General features: G+C 41.9%; 1 protein-coding gene across 2 annotated transcripts in view; it reads left to right on the plus strand.

Moving 5' to 3' along the window:
* The window catches only part of tbc1d22a (TBC1 domain family, member 22a), a 90,334-nt gene that overhangs the window by 32,924 nt on the left and 34,110 nt on the right, over positions 1-23,300 (plus strand). The window contains exons 8-10 of one of the 2 annotated variants that reach the window (XM_077545172.1): positions 220-285; positions 3,376-3,490; positions 17,382-17,488. In XM_077545172.1, coding sequence (XP_077401298.1) covers positions 220-285; positions 3,376-3,490; positions 17,382-17,488 — 288 coding nt within the window. The remainder of the gene's footprint in view (positions 1-219; positions 286-3,375; positions 3,491-17,381; positions 17,489-23,300) is intronic. The other variant, XM_077545173.1, reaches the window with a different exon arrangement.

Below are 23,300 nucleotides of genomic sequence, written 5' to 3' on the forward strand. Positions count from 1 at the left end.
GCTCCAGCCGCTGACCTGCATCCGTTTTTGTTTTTTCCCCTTCTGACGATTCTGTTCGCCTGCCATGTCACTCACCCAATGTTGTGCACTCTGAAATCAGCGTGCCTTCAATCGAGGACGCCGAGCTGCACTAACTGTCGCGGCGTCCGCTGTCTGATCCGTGCTAACTTGCCCGTTGCTTCAGTTTTGTCTTTTTTTCTCCCTTTTCTCTCTCTGCAGATTCACATTGACATACCGAGAACTAATCCTCTTATTCCTCTCTTTCAACAAGCTTCTGTCCAAGAGGTGAGATCACCCCCTTCCCCACTCTTACCCCTTGCACAAACATAATTTGGGGCAGAAACTTGTTCAATTGTAGGGTCGTCATGACGATAAAAATAAAAAGCTTTTAAATGACCCTCAGAACAGGATAGCCTCTCTGCCAGGCTGAATGGAGCTTTGGTACACAGCTTGGCTTGATGCAGCTCGCCTTGTCTTGTGCCGATTGTTTTTCCACTCCAGAATAGTAGCACAGCAAACAGCAATATCCATGCCACATTGAACGAGCCACACACTGGGTACCAGGAGCCTAATAAACTTTTTTGCAAGGCTGCAAGAGGGCCTTTAAATTAAACAATAACCATTCATGGTAAAACATAAACCAAGGCAGCACACTTTGAAGCCAAGATGTTCAAGTCCTTAAATGTAATAGCTTATATATTGGTCTTGATAAGAACTTTTGTTTCCCTCAATTCCCTGTGCAAAAGACTAATTGAAGGACTAGTGGCCTCATAGGGAATAAAAACGAGGCTGTTGGCTAATGAGGTAACCAGAACCCACCACGCCCGCGCACACACACACACACACACACACACACACACACACACACACACACACACACACACACACATTTACAAACACATGAGCATGCACACACTTAACACTCATGACTGCATACGCACGAGTGTATTGCACCATTTTTGTGTGCGTGCCAATCAAGGCGAGTGAGGTGCCATATTAGCATTTATCGGTACACAAACACAAGTCGAACCGCATTAGCAGTCGCAGTCACGTGGCACGTAGCTTTTGGTCTGCTCTTGTAACTGAAGGCTGAAAGACATTAAATCACATCAAGCGTCTGTCTGATGATGTATATCATAAAAGCCCCCCTCCCTTATACAACCCCTCACATTGTTTTCCCTTTTGCCAGCGCTCTCGCTTACAAAATGAAAGCCACGAGCACTGATTTGAAATATTCCAGCCTCCCCATGTGCTTCCCTCATATATTTCACTATGCAACCGACTCCAAAGGGCCCTTTTTATATGGTTATGCTTGCTGCAGTGCCACCTGAAAATCACCTCTGCTTCATTTCACCCAGTTGTTTGTTTCTGCAGCACGCAACCCCCTCCTAAGCCCCCCACCTCCCCCTCTTGGGGCTCGGTGAAATTTGGGGAGTCAACAGTCTGTTCCATTTCAGGCAGAGCGGGATATTGAAGCGCTTCAGCAGGGATTTCGCAAGTGATACACAAGTGTTTGTGTTTATTTTGTTTTCAAACACTATGACAAATTCAGTTCAGTGTACTGATCGTCAGTTATGGTTTCCTGTGTTAAATTTCTTACAATGCAGACTACAGTAGGACTTTTTAGTATTCTTTAGGGGTGGCCATCCTAATCGGTCAGCAATTGAGGGAAAATGGAGTGTGCTGCTTGACTACAACCAGGCTTATGGTGATACAACTTTATTAAATTTTAAGCAATTACAAAATCCGGTGTAGCATCACAAAACAGGTGAGCCGTAATTGGTTATTACCTGAACCCTGAGCAACTGTGATGTAATTTTCAGTTGACAGCAAGTGATAAAATGGCTGCCGCCTGAGATGGCTAGAAACAGGTGGATTTCGCTGCTTCATTCATATTAGACAAATGTGTTTAGACTACATAGAACAATATTGTAAAGAACATTTCTATGTTGACTTCCCCGTTAACATACATAAGCAATGAAATAATCTGCGTTACAATAAACAATATTAGATTTGTAACCCATGAATGCATTTATTTGATAGGTCATGTTTATGTTAAAGGCAAATGAACTATAAATTAATAAGAAATACACTTAATTCATCTACTTTAATTAGAGTTTTAGTTTAATAAACACTTTGACTTGCAGTGTTTTAAGGGTTCACTACGACAATTTCACAATTTTTTACCGAGACATGTGTTGTAAATCATGAAGTAGATTACAAAAATAATGCTGTGGCTTTGTCACTTTATCTTCTAATGTTTCATGAAAAAATGAAGCAAAATGAAGCACCCCCCCCCCCAATTCTGTTCTAAATCACTTTGTTGTCTATTTGAATTTGATTAATTGTTCAAATGTGGCCTTAGAGATGCGTACATGAAACTTTTGATTGAAACAAAAAATAACAACATTAGTATGCATTTGAAGGTGCTTGTTATGTTTCTTTTAAGGTTGGCTTATTTGCCCGTAATATATCTGCGTAGGCAGTGGGTGATGCTTTTTCACTTGAAGCTCTTGTGTGTGTAGGAGCCAATGTGAAATATGCATGTCAGCTTTTGAGGCGGCATGAAAAGAAAAGAGCCATTACCCGCTCCCCCCTTATGCTGGCACCAGCGCCTCTCTGTTTGATGGATGGGGCTTTGATAAAGGTGTGGAGGCAGGTAAGGTGATAGACCAGAGTGGAGCTACATCTTACAATCACCCCTGCCTGACTGCCTTAACAGTGATTGGACATATTTAAATAAAGCACAAAAAAAAAAAGGCATGTCACCATGTCTGTGTTTTCCCTAACACAATGAGCTATGAGGTTATTTAGAAAGTGACAGCAACATGACATACTCTCCTATAGCGAAAGGAAAAAAATGCTTGATGGGTATGATGCGGGAAAGGTGCTAGTAGATGTATGTGTACCTCGGTGGAAATCCATTTGTGTGCGAGGAAAACAAACCCAGCATCCAGCCTCCTCTAATTCACCTGAACTGACAGCAAATGCTGGACCACTCAAACGGGCAATGTGAACCAAAACAAATAAAAATGAACAGCAACGGCCAAGGCTGAGCAACAAAAAAGCGGGTGTTTAAAAAGAGAAAAAATCAGTTTATTTGCTAGGTTATTTACTTATGTCCCCTCAACCCCCAATGCTACGATTAGTAGATTGTTGTTACTATTAAATCAGGACTCCCACTGCAAAACTACGTTCTTCCATTTTAATTCCATTTCCTTTTGCAAGCTTGGCATGCCTGACATTATTCTTATTGCACACAAGTGTCCCCCTTGCATGCCTCACAAATGTACACAGACTGATGTTCCTTTTGACTGTTAAAATCCCCGCCAAGAGAATGAACAGGCAATTGTTGACGCTGTATCTCTTGTTTAGATATTTGAACGGATCCTTTTCATTTGGGCCATCCGCCACCCAGCCAGCGGCTACGTGCAAGGCATCAACGACCTGGTCACACCTTTTTTCGTGGTCTACGTCTTTGAGTACATTGGTGAGTAGCTCCGTATCGGGTTCATTTTTCTTTTGCCGGAGGTGTCAGTCATCATTTTTCTTTGACCACCCTTTGCTGCAAGTGGCTACCTCTGCTCACAGTTCATAGCGGCACCTTTCACCTTTCCTAGCTGGAAGAACTCAGGGTTCATTTGCTGCTTCATCACGGCAGGTCATAGGGAATGAACACTGGGGCTCTCAAGACTGACTTTCTTTCTTTGAACAGCTTCAGGCTCACCTCACAATGCTTTCCGTATATTTTTTTTAAGATTTCACCTAAGAAATTGTCTACTCTAAGCAGCTGAGCGATTTAAATATATACTTTCAGTCTAAAGCATTCACTGTCACACTCTTGAGGCAAGGCCAAAAAGAGTGATCCGATTACGCCAAGGGTTCAGCAACTCTGGGCACTCTTTCAATAAGAGTTTGCTTTTAACAGTGATGTTTAATTTTTAATGGGCATTTTTGTAGCGTTAATCTGCTTCAATTTGTTTTCTCTGACTTTGAATGCATTCAAAATAGAAGTGCCAAATTGGAATCCTCCGTGGGGAACCTCACATGCAGCAACCACTGTCACAGACACATCAGGGCCCCACGTTAAGTGCTGGCTTGCACGCAAGAGGTTGGAGATTTTGGAGTCTCTGTTTTAATCTCTAAACACCCCCCCTTTCACTCCAACCCATTTGTTATAACTTTTAGTTGAGGTTATTTTAGCACTTAGCTCTGCGGTACTGTATAGCTGCAGTACATATGGAAAGGAACTCAATACAAATGCCGGCAAAAGTTGTGAAAACACATTTTCATCCCAATTGCAAAACGTGGGAACAGTGGTTCTTAACCTGGGTTCGACGTGAGTCAGTCTCAGGGTTTTCGGTGGCGGTCAAGACAACAACCTGACTCATATGATTTAAGATGACACGCCCCACTTGGCCATCATTGGCTGCCAGTGATCATGCACGTTGTGTGATTTCTTTGTACAGTAATCCCTTCATCCTATGTTGAACAAAAACAGAAAGTAGCCGGACGAATATGTGAAGTATATAACGGAATGTATGGTGTTCCAAAGGGTTCAATTCTGCGGCCTTTGCTGTTCTATCTGCTGAACATGGCTTCCATCTTAAGAATACAGCGGTGGTTGAATTGAGTTGAGTGACGTGCTTAGGAAACTGATGGGGTTCAGTACCTCCAGCAAAGTTAAGAACCACTACATTATAGCATTATCAAGTATAAGTATTTGGTATCAGCAAGTACTCAGATGTAAGTACTTGTGCTCGAACGAAAGTCGTATCAGTGCATCTCTAATTGAGAGCATTTGTACTTGTCAGTGATGTAGACTGATTGATCATGAAATCTTTTTGTCTTTGCATTTTTTCCCTTCAACTCTTTCAATCTCCACCTTCCTCTGTTTGTTCCGCCAGCCTCAGTGGGCGTGAACCAAGACCGGGTCTTCAAAGCAACACGCTGCGACTCTGTTTCTTGCGTGTGCGTCAAAGTGAGCTGATGAGCCGCAAACAACACGCGCAACAAACCTTTTTGTCGCGCCAGCAGGGCAAATCCGTGTTGGCTATTGATGTTGTTGTCAAGGGACGTGTTCTCCCACGTGAGGCAAAAGAGCCAACGCTGATGTTAGACGGGCCTAATTTTATTTCTTGTAGTGAACTGGTAGGAAGTGTGAGATTCACTCCCGACTCCCCCTTTGTTATTCCTCTGCTGATATATGTACATGCTGTAAAGGCTGATTTTATATTTTTGCATTTCTTATCATATCTCTGAATGTGTTTGGATACTCAGTGTCCACCGGGATACAAAACAAATAGTTTAGTAATAAATGACAAAATGATGTGAATTAGATCATATTCATTCAATATCAGATAAAAATGGGCTGCATAAAAAATACTTACATTTAAATGAGTCACCTTTTAATTTCTGATTAGTAATATATTGTCCGTCTGGGTTGCAGTAGAAAGTGTGTTGTTGTTGTGTTGATGTGTGATATGTAGCAATTTAGCTGCTTCCTCTCATCATAGGGAAAATTGATTTCAAGTGTGTACTGTTCTCATTTCCGATTTTTAAACCGTGTTAGCGTTCGTCTATTCTACCTCTTAAACGATCAGTCCACCGTAATGGTTGTGTAGTTAAGGTTGGTATGGGTCACAACAGGACAAGGAGCGAGGCCAGTCGAGTTCAGACACCAGATCCGTATTCAAATCTGCATGCTGGTGTTGAAGTATGGATTCACGGCAAGGAGAGATCAGGGCAAGGGAGCAACTCAGAATGGTGGGGGTGGTGGGGGGGAATTGAGTGAAAAAGGGTGATGTCGGTCTCTGGGAATGACAGCAGGATAAATAACAGTGCGGGAAAACAAGATCTTTGAGAAAATGAGTGACTGTGAAAGAACCCACATGCTGTCAGATGGCGTGCGCTCCGTCGTCACTATCAGCCGGGAGATGAGTGGCCTGCTGTATCCTGTCACCATTTTGCACTTTGAAGCATCACTTATTGTCACAGCTGGCAGGAAATGGTTAGCGTCAATGTTTGTCTCCTCCCTCGTGCCATAATCAATATTCTTTTTGGAAGAGTGCATCTTGTGGCTGAGGTGTAAAGCCTGATAATCTTTGGCTATTAGACAGTTGTTAAGAATCAAGAGCAGCTGAAGGGTCTGGAGCTGGTCCATAGTGGAGAAACTGATGGTCATGTGTCTTCAGTCTTAGCAGTTTGAAACCAGAAAGCCTTTAACCGTCCACAGCCTCACTCAAAAAGCCTTGGTTACATAAAAATTTGGTATTGTCCCCGCGGCAAAATTATGTATGTATGTTGTTGTTGTTTTTTGGTCAGCCTAAAATCACGTACAAAAGTCTTGTCGTCCACTCATTGAGCAAATTAATGGGAAAAGTCTGTTTTGTATTTCTTCTCTCTGGCATTTCTATTTCATAGACAGTGTCACTTTTGCTTTCTCAGCACTTTGTATGGTCCCCTCCATTTTGCTAATAGCTTGTTGTCAGAGGTAGGCAATATTAACTAAACTTGCTGACCTGGTTCGAAGGATCTCCGCCTTGCAGCCCGATCATACCAAGTTTTCTGCTCCTCCTGCAACTTCTCCATATTTCCCGTCACCAGCTGTGCCGTCTGCTCCATCTTGTCACGCATTTTGAGGACATACGTGAGAATATCGGTTGCCGTCCCCTCCTTTTTCCCGATCCAGGGCTCCTGCAGAACATCCAGTGGGCCCCTCACTTGCCGCCCATAGATGAGCTCAAACCGGTGGATGCCTGTGGGACCACACGGTAAGCAAAAAAGTAGGTAAGGCAACCATTTGTCCCAGTCTTTGCCATTGATGGAGACAACCTTGCTTTTTAGAGTGCGGTTGTACCTCTTAACAAGGACATCAGTCGGGGAGTGTTAAGGGGTGGTCCAAATATTCTTAATGCCCAACAGCCTATACACCTGCCTAAGTATGTTGGACAGAAAGTGTGTCCCCTGATCTGTTAAAATCTCTGAAGGGATGCCTACTCTAGAAAAGGAGTAGGAGTTCTTGGAGTAGAGAATAAGCTATCTGTTTAGCGGTGATGTTCCTAAGTGAAAATGCTTCAGGGTAACGTGTACAGTAATCTCATAGGACCAAAATAATTATTTTACCTGACTGGGATCTCTGTAATGTCCCCACTATATCCATTGCTATCCTACTGAAAGGCACGTCGATAATAGGAAGCAGTTGTACGGGGTACTTCATGGCATTTTTGTTAGCTTAATAGGTTAATAGGTGGCGTGACTGACAAAACGCCTGCACAGCAGAATTAAGACTGGGCCATTAAAATCTACTGGCAATTCTGTCCAAAGTTGTTTTGTAATCCAGGTGACCCGTCCACGGAATGCTACGACCCAGCTCTAGTACCTGCTCTCTCAACTTGACAGGGAACACTAACCTTTCTGCTTGGGATTGCCCAGACTGACGATACAGCAACAAATCCCTCAGGATGTATCCTCCTCCCCCAGAGGCCACCTCGCCCCACTGTTGTCGTGCTTGTCTGAAGGCCTCCTGCAATGACTCGTCCTGACTCTGCAGCTGAGAAAATTTTTGAGGCAAATCATCAGACTCAAGACTCAGATATCAGGGGATAATTTTTGTTAACATTTCTGCTGTACCTTTTATATTCTCTCGTCTTCGCTGACGCTTACTTTTACGTGATTTGAATGCGCTCACTTGGGATATACCAGACCCTAAAAATGGTAGATTGCTCAAGGTGTTTGGACACTCTTTCCCTGTTTGCTCACCTATGTTCTCAACATCTCGGCCCAAGTCCTGCATTCTGCTTTGTGATCTAGTCACCACACAGAGTAGTTTAACAGAGCGAACCAACTCTGGCAACACAGGAATATCCTCGCCCAAAATCACTTGATAAGCAAGATTTTTCACAACCCCAACAGATAAGAGGTATGTCTGCCCTGCCACCTCAACATAAACTATGGCGGTTGGGTACATGTGGTGATCCCCACGATTGCGGGAAATGTCTACACCTGGACCCCAAAACTGGCGCAGGCCCTTCAAAACAAAAGGATTTGCTAGAGTTTGCACACTTTCTGTGTCCAGTAACGTAAGGGCTGGCTCCCCATTAACCTTGATCTCAGTTATTCGTCGCTTACCCTACCCCTGCACCTCCTCCGAGCTGGGTTGAGGTACAGTACAAAAATATGCTGATTTAGCTCTAATGGTGACATTTTCTTCTCTAGGCTTTGTAGCCCCTCCTCATTGACCTAGATCTGGACCACCACTCATACTGGACCCCCCAGACTTACCCTGCGATGCACTGGCCCTGAAAGTCTTTGGTCCTCGCCTTGCAGAGAGGAAGTACTCCACAAACTCAGCCGCTTCACGCCCAGAGGCCGCGTTACGCTCCTTAACCCAGACCCTCAACTCTGGTGACAGTGAATGGTAGAACTGCTCCAAAATTAGAACTTCACCCATTTGCTCTTTTGACTTCTTCTCTGGCTGCATCCATTTTTGGTACAAGTCTTTCAGGCGGTTGTAGAATTCCCTCGGTGTCGCTCTAGGCTGGAGCTCAGGCTCACGAAACCGCTGGCACATCTTCATTGATTTCATATTTTGTCAAAATGGCTTCCTTAACACTTTTGTGTAGTCACGGGAATATTCAACTGCCATAGCCACATACGCGGCCTGTGCTTTACCAGTCAAGTATTGAATCAGTCTCACTGCCCAGTCCATCTCCGGCCATTGGTAAGCGGTGGTCAGACTCTCACAAGTAGTGAGGTACTGCTCAATGTCATCACCATCTTCCAACTTGGGAATAGCTGACTGCACCCAGCCTCTTGCTGTGTGTTTCCCGTAACTTAGGGCACACTGGCACCTGTTTGACCTGTTGCTGTGGAGCGGGGCTGGTGAGTAGCGGGACTCCCACTCTAAGCTTTTCTGAGGCGGTTGACCTGTGCCATCAGCTGCCTCCATCGGTCATCTTGCCTCCGTGCCTCCCTGTTCCACTGATTACTCAAATCAACATCACCTGATGGTTCTTCCTTGTACTCGTCCAACATGCACTTGGCTCCTGTGTCCCCTTCTCCAAAAGGCTGCTTCGCCGTTGTGACCTCTACCAGCTTCTGTTTTTGCCCCCATTGCTGTTGTTGGTGCATGCTCAAATTGGCGGCGACTGTCCCACTTCTGACACCAAATGTAAGATTTTTGTTGTTGTGGCCTCTTACTAATCGAGGATGGCCGGCTCTGAGTTGGTGATGAAAAAAAAAAAAAACTGATGGAAAAAGGTTTGCGAGCTCTTCATTGTTGCTTTAATCACCACAGCAGTTTACAGCACTGAATCCCCCCTCACATGCAACAGTCTTCCCCCCCAAACAATTTACTGAAACCTTCTTAAAATGGTGGACTCAACGACCAACCTGAATTGAAGGGTGGCCCCGCCCACATACAAAACACTTATCACTATTTCTATATATATATACAAATATACATATAGAAATGCAGTCTAGGTTTTGAGCTTACAAGTCACATGACCAATTGTCAAATGAGCATTGCCTCACAAAAGAAAGAAAAGTATCCCAGTTTCCCTCCCCTGGCTTCCAATTGGGAGAGTCCAATAAGTCCAACTCAAGGTGAATGAGGTGCACCTGGCCTGCACTCACATCTTTTCAGTGAGGGAGGTTGGATCGCTCTCTCACAGCCAGATTGGATGAAAAGGCGATTCTCTTTCTTCATTTTGTTCATCAGTAAACCTTATACCTATGTCTTGAATTTGGGGAAAAATATATATATTTTCAATTTTTTTTTTTTTGCGGAATGTGCATAGGAAACTGGTGGGGTTCAATGCCTCCAACAAGATTAAGAACCTACCTAACATATCTATTGAGTTGCTATCAATCATTAATGGGGGATCAATGTACCACATATATCCCACCTTTTGCCCTCTTTTTGTATCGCAGACCTTGAATAAATTGCAGTGATCTTTAGAAGTCCAAATTGTCTGTGCAGACACTGCAGTGTACATCTACATCACTGTAATGACACACACGACAGGAGTGAATTGCTTTAAGGTAATAATACTTTCCATGACCTTGTGAGATAGCTGTTCTGTAAAAGTCTAGACACAATGACTGTCACTTACTCTTAAAAGTTTATTTTGAAACCAGACTAAAATATTGAGTATTATTGGCCCCAATTCCAAACAATTACACTACAGCAGTTTAATGGACTTTTTTTGTTGCCTGTCTTCCTTCGTCCAATGTACAGAACGACATGGTCACTATTGCTCGATTTAAGTAATCCACCAAAGTGACAGTGAGGGCCACCTGGGAAGCTGCTGCTAGGTCAACACTTTCAATGATGCTTGTGGTTGACATCTATGTAAGCGTACTGCTTACAAATATAATTAGGAGTCATTCTGCCATGCAATAAAGCTGAGATGGACAAACGGCAGATCACAGGAATGCGCGCGCTTCAATTGAACCATTGGCTATCCTTTGTAATACTCTACCTACATACTTACGGTAAAGCTGAGGCTAAAATCTGTCTTCACAAATTTCCTTTCATCAGCTTCCACTTGAAGCATGCAGTCCGCAGCTCTATTTACTTGAATGCGGCTGCTTTATATTGTCGTTGCATCTTTTGTCCTTGTAGTTTCCCCACGTTACTTCATCTCCTCTGAGCTTCTGCTGTTGTTTTCCCTTCTGGAATGGATCTTAACCATAGCATTGTTGTCCTGTGGCATGCATGTAGTTTGACTCCTGTGTCAGTAGATTACTTTATATATTTTGAATTATATGTACAATTTCTGCTTTATGTTATCCTGGAACAACTATAAAGTTGGACGTCTGACAAATGGAAAATTAGGGGGATCTAATGAGTCTAGCGCAAGGCCTGATTGACAAATTGAAAAATGGTTTGACCCAAGATTGTAAGTCCACATATTGTATTTTGAATCTGGGTAAGTGAGGACAGAGTACTCGGAGTGCTCCCTGTGCCCTCAAATTTTAAATCTTTACATCTCACTGAATTGGAACTTATTCTGATGAAAGCGCTAAAACCGAGCCGTCGACTTGGATGATTGTACATTAATTTCATAGCCACCAGATTTTTATAATAGCCTTCTCCAAAGAAACTGAATGTGAATGAGCTCATTTAAGACGCTGGCATTTCTCCCTTGCATTGCTCCATTTATGAAGTATACATTGATAGATTTTAGCATGGTCTGGATGCTTGTTTTCGCCTTCTATTTGAAAGGCTGTAACTGGCTCCATGTTGCTGTTTCTGCCTGCTCCTTATCTACTTTAACTTACTCTAATTCCTACATCGTTAATGTTTCAATGAGATTATTGACTGTGTGAAAGCATTGTCTTCTCCCAGACAGTTTCCCTTCCCATTTGTATTACTCTCACAACCTGAGCTTTGCCTTGCTGCAATGTTCTATAGGCTTTAGAATGCAATCACCGTCTTTCTGGAGTTAAGTAATAGGACTGGGACCAGCCAAAATTGAATCAGCCGCTCAGTTTTGACCCTCAAGTCTCTGTCTTCACCCATCAATCGCTGCTATGTCTGACTTTTCATATCACTCGATACTATTCGCATTGTTGATGATTGTTCTGTGTCGTTCAATTTGCGCCTCCTTTCTGTAATAGGTTGAGGTTGATGTGGGCTTCTGTAGGTAGATTGCATTTTAAAAATCAAGACAAAACGTGGAATTTGAGGTTATTTCAAAAGCCAAGTGAAGTCCTGGCTTCCCAACAGGATCCCAAAATCTGGAAAATCAAGAGACCTTAATATACGCAGATATTATCCAATTCCTCCTGATAAAAAGCAATAGCGCTCGGATTCAATTCTGTGTAGAAATAGTTCTGTCAAAGAGTGATTTATCTACTGTGAATAATCATAAGGGGGTATTGAATATTTTTAGATGAAGTTAATTACTTGACTATAAAAAGCCTTAAATTGAAACTCGCAGAGAAGCTTCAGATCTTTTCATGTCGCTCTTGTTCCCCCTCTGTCACTGCCACTTCATTGGGACAGAAAAAAAAAAGTTTTTATTTTTGGATGCGTTGCGCCTGACCTGATGCAATTGAATGCAACCGACACAATCATCGCAGTCTGGTCGGTTGCGTCACAAATTGTCATATATACGGGCGTAAACGCATTTCACGGAGGATGATTTGCATAGATGTGTCTGCATAAATGGACAATGATGGTGCAAAAATTACACAACAACAGGCCGTCCAACTGTGCTGAGGCATTTCATCGCCCTTCAGCTTCACTTTTCCTATCCTCAAACGTGTCTGCTGCTCTGCATAATGTCCGTGTACCGCTGTTCCCCTAATGTGTTTTATTCCCAACTAAACCCGCAGATTACACACGGTAATGACTTAATGGACTTCACTAGCAAGATCTCAAGAAACTCTTGTCAGCTCCCAAATGTGTCCGGTGTATTACGGCGGCAGATTTACTGTGCTTAAGCTGGAAATGAACATCAAAAAGAGATTAACCAACTGTATTTTTCATCAGAACCAGAAAACTGCCTCCATTTGAACTAGAGGCTAAAATAACTTTGCAGTTGACAATTGTTGGTACAGTAAAACAAAATAACATATAACATATACAGCATATGATGACTGTCATCATTTATAGTCGAGTGATGAAAACAGGGAAAATAGTATATAATATAGTATATAAAACAGTTTTTGTATATCAATGTTTAAAAGAAATGACAACGTAACTGACAACTGTCAGTGACACTCCACTTTTGTTTTATCAAGACTATGCTATAAGCACTGTGCAATAATGCACAATCACCCTCTCCCTCGCTTGGCATTACTATGGCAACAGGATTGAGATGACATGCGGAATCAATTGGAATTGTATATGTTGTGCCGCTGGCCAATATGACAGCATATGAGGGAGCGCGGCAAGAGCGGAGATATTTGCGCTGCTCAATTAACATGATGTGGTAGCCTTGCTCAACATTAAACACTCTGAGCGTCTTCTCCCGAGAAACAATCTCACCCCAGGGTAAGTGGGTCATTATGTGCCTGTGCATAGACAGATATGGTATTAATATCTGTACAGTATTCCATTTCATGTCAAGGACTTACATTATCTTGCCAAGAGCTTGTGTGTCCGCCATTTGGTGCATGGACATGAGGCATTATTACGCGGAAAATGTAAGATGGAGTGATTTTGTGTCCCAAGGGTTTCTTAATTACATGTAAGTGTTAACACTTGGAATATGGTGTAGATAAGCTTGTCACGTCCAAGAAGTACCAACCGATAGTATGGACTGTCGTTACACTAAGACACCCTTGGTTAGGTTTGCTAAGTCTTTCTGAACCCACAATGTCAATATTAAAGAGCAACACAGTTTTTGAAAAGGTCTCTATTTACTGCCGGTCACTATACATCGCTGGCATAAATAGACAAAAAAAAAATACATTATGTGTAGTGATTTAACTCATTTGCTTCCAAAAAACATATAAATATGTTCTATTTTAAATATTACTATGATCCCAAAGACATAATTATACTTTTTATTATTATTAAGTTTTTTTAATGCTAGAGCATACGGAAGGCTTTGACGCAGCCTCTCCACTGAAGACAATGGTTGAAGCAATGGTAGTTATTACAAAAACCGCCAGCAGGTGGCAGCAGAGTGTAAGAGATCAACCAGGGCCATGTTGCAAAAAGCTCTTTCCCCACTGTTTTAAAAAGATTTGTGAATAATTATGAAACTTAGCTATATTCTAATGCTAATTGCTGCAAAACGGAAACAGATACAAATATACTTTTTTTCCTGATGAAAAAAAAAACCTAAATTTTTTCTTTTGGTAGGTTCAATGTTTTTATAGCAATAGAACACAATATTCTTTGGGCCTTGCAAAATCAGTCAAAATCCAGTAAAACGAGCAAAGGGATTGCTTCAGTAAAAATGACTGCGAGGGAGTGAGGGAAATATTCTTGAGCCTATTTAGTAATAATCAGTAATATCTATATTTAGTCATATCTAGATATTTAGTAATATCAGATAATTGCTGTGTTTTTTTATATATATATTATTGCGACACTTTGTGTGACAGCACAGACTGGTTGGGAATCAGTGACCCAGACATATTGTATCACTGTGAAAACTCATTTATTATTTATTTTAAATATATGAATGTGGTTCTCTGTGATTGGTCTGGACTTCTGGTGTTCTTAGCAAAAAGGTCAATTGACAGGTTTTTTTTTTTCTTGGGTGGAGTCAGGGAACAAGGTGCTGCTCCGTGCATAAAATTAATCTTCTTATTTCTCTCGAGAGTAGAGATTATCCTCTCCAGTTTAGGAATACTTTACAAACACACCTCATCTTGCTTCCTTGAGCTGTGTATCTTCACATTATTGCCAGCCTATTCTCATGGCAACGTCCTGCTGTGAATCCGTGCATCACATGTATGAGTCAATGTGTTGTTGACACCGCGTCTTGCCAAGTCGACTTACCTCTTAATGATGCGACAGCTTGAATGCCACCTCTAGAAAAATGTTCATCTCTCATTAATAATGGTGCTATGGCACTAATTGTGCTGTGGCTGCCTTGCATAACCTTTATACGCTAGTGTGAGGTGCAGAGGGAGGACTTGCATGTTTCACAAGCAAGCCTATGTTTGTCTCATCTCCAAGTGTTAGGTTGCCAACATTAGCATTTTGAAGGTGGCAAAAAGATTGTAACCTGTTTAAAAAAGTAATTCAATTAATTGGATTAATACTGAGCCGCCACTATAAATTATAAGTCACCAGTTGCTTTCATTTTATGGATGGTGAAATTCTGTTTGAACAATGGCGGTGCTCTCTGATGGTTTGCAACATGTAAGATTGTAAAAAAAAAAATTGACATTCACTTTATGGTCACATCAGGCTAAATGAGGTCTTTTATCATCTTACATCACATTACCTTGTGGCCTGTAGTCGTATAGAGGGCAGATGGCGACGTTGGTTGTGAGCATGCGTGTCAGCGCCGGCGCTTGGTCTCCTGAGGTGTGACCCGGCTTTGCGTGCCAGGCTGTGCCAAGTGCTCACAGCTGGCCACAACCAAGCAGTTGGTCTCGCTGGACATGTTAACCCCCCCCCCCCCCCCCGTGCCAGGACAAACAGGAAATGAGCCCTGGGGCTTGGCAGGGAACTGGATCTCTAGCCAGTAGAGAGGACGAGGAGCAGTGGAGGGTAACAGCTTGCAGAGATGGGATAATGTCAAAGAGTTGGGTAGGAAAATAATTAGAATGAGCGACGGAACGACCATTGTGAGTAAGTGAATGTCTTTGGAGTGCTACACTGGTTGAAATCACATTATGGTTTTCCCATCCATTGGTCTCTTCACTAAATAAATTTACACGGGGTCCTGACATAAGGCTTTGAGGATACAATTGGCACACAAGAAACTAGTTTGACTAGCGTAAGAAAATGCAATAACATTGCACACTCACTTGCGTCCATATTTACAACCCTACGTTCCGACTTATGTACAGATTTGGGATTCAGATGTTTATATAGAAACGGGACACTGTCGAAAATTGAGGACCCCATGTACATTGCTGTCCATACTGCAGCTACTTTACAGCTAAATTACCACAATTTGGGGATCTTTTGCAACCATTGATTTTTGGATGCACACCTCACGAGGAAAAAAAAACACTCTCTTCGAGGCTTGCTTGCTAACATGTCCTTAAATTCCCCATCTTCCTATTTGTAAAGTGTTCCTACGGAGACTCAGATCACATTGCAGACACAGAAAGTTGTCAGATGTTCCTTGGTGTAAATGTCTGAAGTCACCCTTGAAGAGAAACGCATTCCACTGTAATATGGTAGAGAGTAGAATTGAAAGTAGTTGAAGCCTTGTGGTTTTCAGGTCAAGGAAAAAGCTTTGGTTGAAGCCGACTCTAGTTACTCTGTTTTCTCCAGATGTGTCACTTGTTAGATTATCGAATTACCAGCAATAGTCCCACTTAACGGGTGGATCAAGTGCGTCGTGACAAGTTAGCTATTTTGTGTTAAATCCTCAAACACTGGAGCAACAAAGCTTCCTTTGAGCCTCATCAAGCGTGGGGCTGCTTGTGAAGTGCCGAGCTGGGAATTTAACTAATGACATCAGGTTCAACTGTTTTTGAGCATTCATCCACTCAGTTTGGTGTTCCACCAGCGGTCACAGGGGGCACTGTTGCCTCAGCAGAGTCGGTCCCAATTTATGGTTTCAGACTCCCTTTCCTCTCATGTGTCCTTGCTGTTGTGATGAGCTTTGCCCAGTTGGAGGGCGAACGCCGGACTCTTGCTAGGCATCATCCCTTCTCATGTGCTCCCGTCAAGGTTCACATTTTGGAGCTGATCCGCAGCAGCAAGACATGAGGCACTTTAGGATATTTGGGGCTCCTCTGAAAAAGCAACAAATTGCATTGTTTTATCGCCCATATCTATACATGAAATTACTTACCATGGTATTTAAAGTTGAGATGGAATGTTAAAGACACAAGAAAGGTTTATTCATGCACACTTGACATACAGTGGAATTGTTAGTGGCTTTGCAGCTGTGGCCTGCTTCCAGATCCCTGTCTGTCATTCTGTCAGACTGAGCATGCCCATTACAAGCCTAACTACATTCTACCCAGGTTGCCAAGGATACCAAGCAGAGCTGCCAGCACCCCCGACATATGCGTTGTACAATTCTCTCCCTCTTGCAAGAACGCAGAACTTTTTCCCAAAAGATGCCGAAACATTTTCCCTTCTCCGTTCCCGTCTGACCTCCGTGCTGCGTTGTGGTCCACTCTCGATCGTGGTTAATCAGTCTTGTCTCATCTGCTCTCCACTGGCTGGCTGTCAGCGGCTTGCCAGAATTCTGTCAAAGCCCCACGCCGTCCGTCACACGCGACTGCCGTTAATGACATGTGATGCCACCCACTGTTGTTGTTAGTCACCCACTGGAAGAGGACTGACTAAGGTCTCACTACTATGCTTGCATTTTTCCTTCCCTTTACCATTTTTTTTTACATAAATATATATATTTTTACAATTAGACAAACCTCTTAAAGGGTTGATCAATCATTTGAAGTTAGTCTCACTTTGGTCCTCCCTAAATCTTAAATATTTTGTGAGGTGTTTATCAGCCGGGTTCTCACAATCTCTCTCTCTTTTTAAGCTCCATTTATATTGCCAGGCTCTCTTTTCTCGCTCCCTGTTAACGGCATCCTTTTTTTATTTATTTATTTTTTTTTTTTTGCAAAGCATTTTCACAGTGGTGGGCTTATTATGGCGCCCCCGCGTTGACCAAGTAAACCTGAATTGTTCTATACTTGTCGGTAACCCACTATGGTTCATCCTTCTCCCTTCTCTTCATTTTCTAACTGTGTTCACACTTTCCCTCCTCCAGAGGAAGAAGTGGAAAACTTTGACGTGTCCAGTCTCCAGGAAGAGGCTCTGAGGAACATTGAGGCTGACAGCTTCTGGTGCATGAGCAAACTGCTGGACGGCATCCAGGTAAGCATACTGTCATTGTGTGTTGAAAAGATAAGGGGGGGAACTCTCTTGCACACTTTCATACTTTTACACCAATTTAGTGTACATGTTGAATCTCCAAGTGTCTCCACCTACATGTTGCTCGAGGGGAAGATTTTCCAGTGTGGGCTATTGATACTGTGGTAGTAGGCGGGAACTGCTGCCGGGCTCTTCTTTCTCATTGGCACTCTTTCTCATATTCCTGGAAGATATTTGATTTAGTGCTCATTCTAGAATACAGATTGTATTCACACCCAACATTCAAACAGTTTAGGACCTTAAATCAGTTATTCCCAACAATTGTGCCACAGGAAATGATCCAGTAGTTTCACTTAATTGATACAAAAGTTATTGCTTGACTACAATTTTTTTTTAATGTTCTTCAGCTAGATGACAAGAAGGTACAATAAACTTGTTTACACACTAGAACATGCTGGGTTGAATTAGTTTTACCCTAGATTGGATTCGTTATTATTATTATTATGAAGTGCTTCTATTTCTTGGGAGCCTTAACTCGATCAGTATGGTCAGTTTTGTTTTGTTTTTTTAGCCCTTGTATCAAAATCTTGACCCACTATGCTGGGTCAGAGCATCAACCCCAATGTGTTGAGTATAAACAACCCAGCATTGACTTGGCACTTTTTTGATCCAATGTGGGTTACCAGCAAGTTTTAAGAGTGCTGCCATTATTATTTAAGGAAATATAATTTTTGTGATAATTTTTTTTTTCCGGTGGCGTCCGTTATATGTGCCTTAGTGCAATAACTGTTTGGAAACAAAAGATACTTCAATAGCGTGTTTATTTATTTATTTTTAACATTCCCTGTCCAAATGACAAATTGTGATATATTTCTGTAGTAGGTGTCAAAATTAATTGATTAGTCAACAAGTAATCGATTATCAAATTAATTGACAATTATTGTAATAATCGAGTAATTGTTTAGAGACATTTTTTTATGTAAAACTGTCCAAATCCTCTGATATCAACATATCAACAGTAATTATTCACTAATTTCTGTAGTCCTTCATGAAAGACTACTGATTATCTTCTGTGTTTAATCAAAATAAGACAGTTGCAAACATCTGTTTTAACTTTGGAAAACAATAACCAAACCGGTAACCATGTACAACATTAATACTCATTCTACGAATGCAAAGTACAAAATAAACACCAACCACTGGTTAAACAGTAATCAGGGGGAACATGCTTTTGTAGTACACTTAAATGCAAAATTAAAATAGATGTGATTAGTTGATTAATCGATTGAATAATTGATAGATTAATTGATTCTAAAAATATTTGATAGTGACTGCATCTTTTTCTGGTGATTGTGCACATGTGAGCATTAATTCATTACAGTCAATTTGTCGGCGATTCATTTTAGAAATTAATAGTCATTGTGCTGTCTCGTTCCTGAGGGAAAGCGCAGGCAGAGCCCAGGAAGTAAGAGAGAAGAATGGAGTGTGTGCCCGTGTGTAGGCTTTTGAGTGCGCATGGACGCTGTCGTCTCCATGCTTGTGTTTATTTGTGACCTTGGCTCCAAACTAATTATGTACAATGCATCAGGGAAGCTGTGTTGCCCCCCACTCCCCTTTCTATGCATCCTCCACCTTCCCTAATGCTTTTTAAACAATCCGTTGGAGGCTGAGTGCTTCAGCAGCGTAATTAGTTGGCGATCCTTTCTCTGACCTCGTCTCCAACCCGCTCACATTCTCTATTAAACCACGCTGTGTCCTGAAGGTGGGCGTCTCAGGGGTAGAGAGGAAAGCAGTCTTGTCTGCGTAATTACATTTATTCATTGGCTTAAAGCGCCTTGTACATCCGCAGAAACTTGTCACGCTGTTTTGTTTGGGGCTAATTGCATCGCTATGCATAATAGAAAGATGCTTTCGAAAATGGTTTATAGTTTAGAAAATTTTGTAGTATTGTTTTTTCTTCTTCTCATCCATAAAACTGCACTTATGCATAATTTCATTGTGGAAAAATTAAACATTTTTAACGACTGCAAACGCTTTTTTATTCGCAAGGGATAGTGACGGAGGCATTGTAACCGGCAAGTATAATTGCCGATATTGACAGTTTAAGCCGTTACTATACGAAAATCCATGATCCCAAAACACTAACTCGGCGTATAACATTATCTTAAAAAATACATGGCTGACAGATGATTTGATTTCAGAAAAATGCGCTAAACGTGAGGACGCTGGCACGTGGCTTCGAAACCTCTTGTGGATAGTGAACCACAATTAGACGGTATTTATTTTACACACTTGAAGTGAACTGCTATATAGTTTTCAGTTTATTTATTCTGCTTTTGATTGATTTCAACTTAACCCTGCTGATTTAATTGTTCTATTTTTTTTCCGTAGTGGAAATTATTTTGTTTTTGAAGTGGACTAAATCACGCCTATGGTGAGTGGCAGATTGAGTGGTAGATGTGTGCATCCTGCACTCATCTGTCCTGGCCCGACACGGACGGCATAGTTAAACAGACAAACCCGGCTGCGAGAGCGTGATCCCGGGCCTATCAACAAGATAAGCACGCTGTACTGTGCAGCCCATTTCCACATCAAACTGGCAGCTGACAGTAGCAACATTGAGTTCCCGCAAACATGTTTGAACTACCTAATCCTCTCCACTCACGTTCAAATAGTCTGGTCTTTACGGTAAAGTCATCTAATCCAATAAGATGACTCTACCTCTTGGTGGATAGACTCTTGAAGAATCAAATAATTACAATTAATTAGAGGATAAAATATTTGCAAAATGTGAATAGATCTTTTCCAGATTAGTCTATGCACCCATTTGATCGAGCTATTTTAAGTCAACCCCCGTTTTTCCTTCATATTTCGAGCAGCTAATTACTCTTAGACTGTGCTAAATTGGACAGCACTTGCAGACAACTTACCTAATTTAAATTATTACAATGGTTCCACATCTCCAATCAATTAAAAGGGTGCTGTCGTGTCTATCCGTTGATATGCCGTTGATATAAATATTTCATGGTCATTTGCAAGTTATGATCCGTCATTACCATGCACGGGTGGTGTTGCTGCGTGCAATTCATAGGTGGCAGCTGAAAGTCTCTCACCGCCATTTCTTGGGGAGGGAAACAAGTCCAAAAGTTCAAAAAGTCCATTATGCAGTTAGCATGCCCCAGAGGGCGCTTTGCTTTTAAACCCGGCCCATGAACACCTGTTTCTTATGCTAATTCTTTGGCTATGCCTTTTGGAGCAATGTCTTTTAAATAAATTATTCAGGCCAAGATTGAACAGTTTTTTTTGTTGTTTTTTTGGGGGGCCGATCACACTGGGATATGAACTTATTACTGGTTGTATGGACTAATAAAGGGCACAGTATGTAAATTGCCTCCTACCATGATTTAGATCTCAGACTATAATTTGGCATACTACTGTGCATAAAAAATGATAAAATGAAATGCCACTACTGAGTGACCTGACAAATATGTAACATACAATGTGCGATGATTAAAGGCTTGACAGTTCCCTTTCCTGCTGCTTCTTGTCTGAGCTGCATCCAAGCCCTCATTTGGAGCGCAGGCAAAACCATGTGTGCCCGCTCATTGTCAAGGCAACCATCTGTTTCCGTGGTACCAGCAATAGATCTGTTGAGTAGGAACAGGGTCCGCCGACTGACGTCCACCAGACGATAGCAAGACCGAAGCCGACTTTGTGCTCGATCGGTCCTTGGCTCCCTCAGGCATCCCTATGACATCTCGAGCTGTCACTCAATCCCCAACCTACACGCATGATCGTATTGCTTTTAATCATTTGTTTGCATTGTTGGTCTCCTGTGTGTAGGTTACTTGTGTGGGTTGTTTTCTGCATTAATTTCATTGAAGACTCTAAATTGCCCATAGGTGTGAAACTGAGTGTACACATCACATTACTGTAGTCGTGTAATATTGAACATATATCGCCCACTCTTCCTGTCACATTTAGTAAACAGATCGCAAATCTTTCTGCAGAAAGTCTGAAATTTGCCTTGCAGATAGTACCTAGAAGGGTTGGGGGGAAAACCCCACACATCTATAGGGTACCATAGTAACTTGGGGGGAGCTCAACAATGCAAGCCAATAATTGGTATATATATATATATATATATATATATATATATATATTATAAAAATACAGAAGGTGGCATTTATCAAAAACAATCGTCTCTGATAAGAATGAAGAATGCCACAGAAATGTACGAGATGAGTTCCTCTGAAACAAGTGCAAAGTGATGTGTGGTACGTAGTAGGAAAATGATGCCCCACATTGAGTCTCCCCTGGCGAGCCCATTACAGATATGAGCCAACCAATCCAGATCTACAAAATGTGTTCCATCAATTGCTCTCTGAAATCCCTCTTGCATATCGTCTCCACTCTTGTCTTTATCGCAACCTGTTTTATATAATCTTCTTTTCTGTCACACGCATGCATCAAACGAGCAGCAGATAACGGCACTGTCTTTCGCTTTTCAACACAACACCGCAACATCTATTATCGTAAAGCCTTTATCTTTACCTGTCATCTGTCTCTTTCCCACTCACCAACACAAACGCGACGCCCACTCGCCGCACTGTTGTGCCACCGCTGTCCAACTCGCTGATAGACATCGGGAGCCACAATGGAAGGCAATCTGAGTCCAGTGTGGAGCCATTGTTGTCTCTAATAGAATGGAATTTAGAGGTGAAGAGGAGCTATTGATTCAGCTGAGAGCGAGTGGAGAGGCTTTTGACACCTGGCAGAACTTCTTGCTTGTATACTGGATCCTTTGGATTGGTGTGTGGGCAGTTCCGTTTACATGACAGGCCAAGATTTGGTGAGAAATGGAGAGCGTATAGGTAAGGAAATATCTGCGATGAGTTTCCTCCTGTTGCCCTATTTGTTCAGAGGTGCAACATTTTAGAGTTGACTTGAAGAGGGAGAAGGAAACAAAGGAGACACTAGGTCGATGTCAAGCGATGAGGAGAAAAGGTAAAAAATAAATTAAGACCATCCAAATGAGAGTTACAGGTTGGGGGAAAAACAGACATAATGAAACATAGCTTTGTAGTACATTTGTTTGTTAAAATACATGTACATAAGTTATCCCATATTTACTTTTATAGTATTGCAAAGCGTGACTCATGTTCTTGCAGCTGCAGAACAGGAATTCTGCCCTTATCACAAGATAAGGACTGAAATATTTTGTTGTTGTAACGCCCTGTAAAAAAAGAAGAGGGCTCATGAGAGTGTGCCTCACAACAGATAGCTCTGTCCGTTCTCCTCGCGAGAAAAAAGAATCTAAGTCTCAAGTTAAAATGAAGTAAAAAAACAAAAATACAATCACAATGGCTGCGTATCTAATTGGAAGAGATGTTAAGAAATTGTCAGTAGCGGCAGCAAGTAATAAAGAAAAACGTGGGAATAGGATTTGTCTTTGTATTTAACTAAGATTGAATTGCATTAAGGAGAGAGGGACCAAAAATAAAACCCAACATGAGCAAATGTGCCGGAGAGATACTGTATGAAAAGCCAGAATGAAGAACTGGGAAATGAAACTCTGCAGTGACTGAAAGCAGGAAAATGAGAAGCAGGTGAGCGCAAAAGAATGGTAGTTGATTAAAGCAAGCAGCCTCAATAATGCAAATGTAATTACTCTGCACCTCACCAAATTAACACCAGTGTTAGAAGAGGAGGGGACTTGGAAAATAGAACTGAATTACAAAAGGCAAATGTGATTCAGATAAATAGATGGAGGAGGCTTCATCAATTAGAAGGTTGAGTAAATAGCTCTTGGGAA

The sequence above is a fragment of the Vanacampus margaritifer genome, chromosome 15, assembly GCF_051991255.1.
Source record: "Vanacampus margaritifer isolate UIUO_Vmar chromosome 15, RoL_Vmar_1.0, whole genome shotgun sequence".
Classification (NCBI taxonomy): domain Eukaryota; kingdom Metazoa; phylum Chordata; class Actinopteri; order Syngnathiformes; family Syngnathidae; genus Vanacampus; species Vanacampus margaritifer.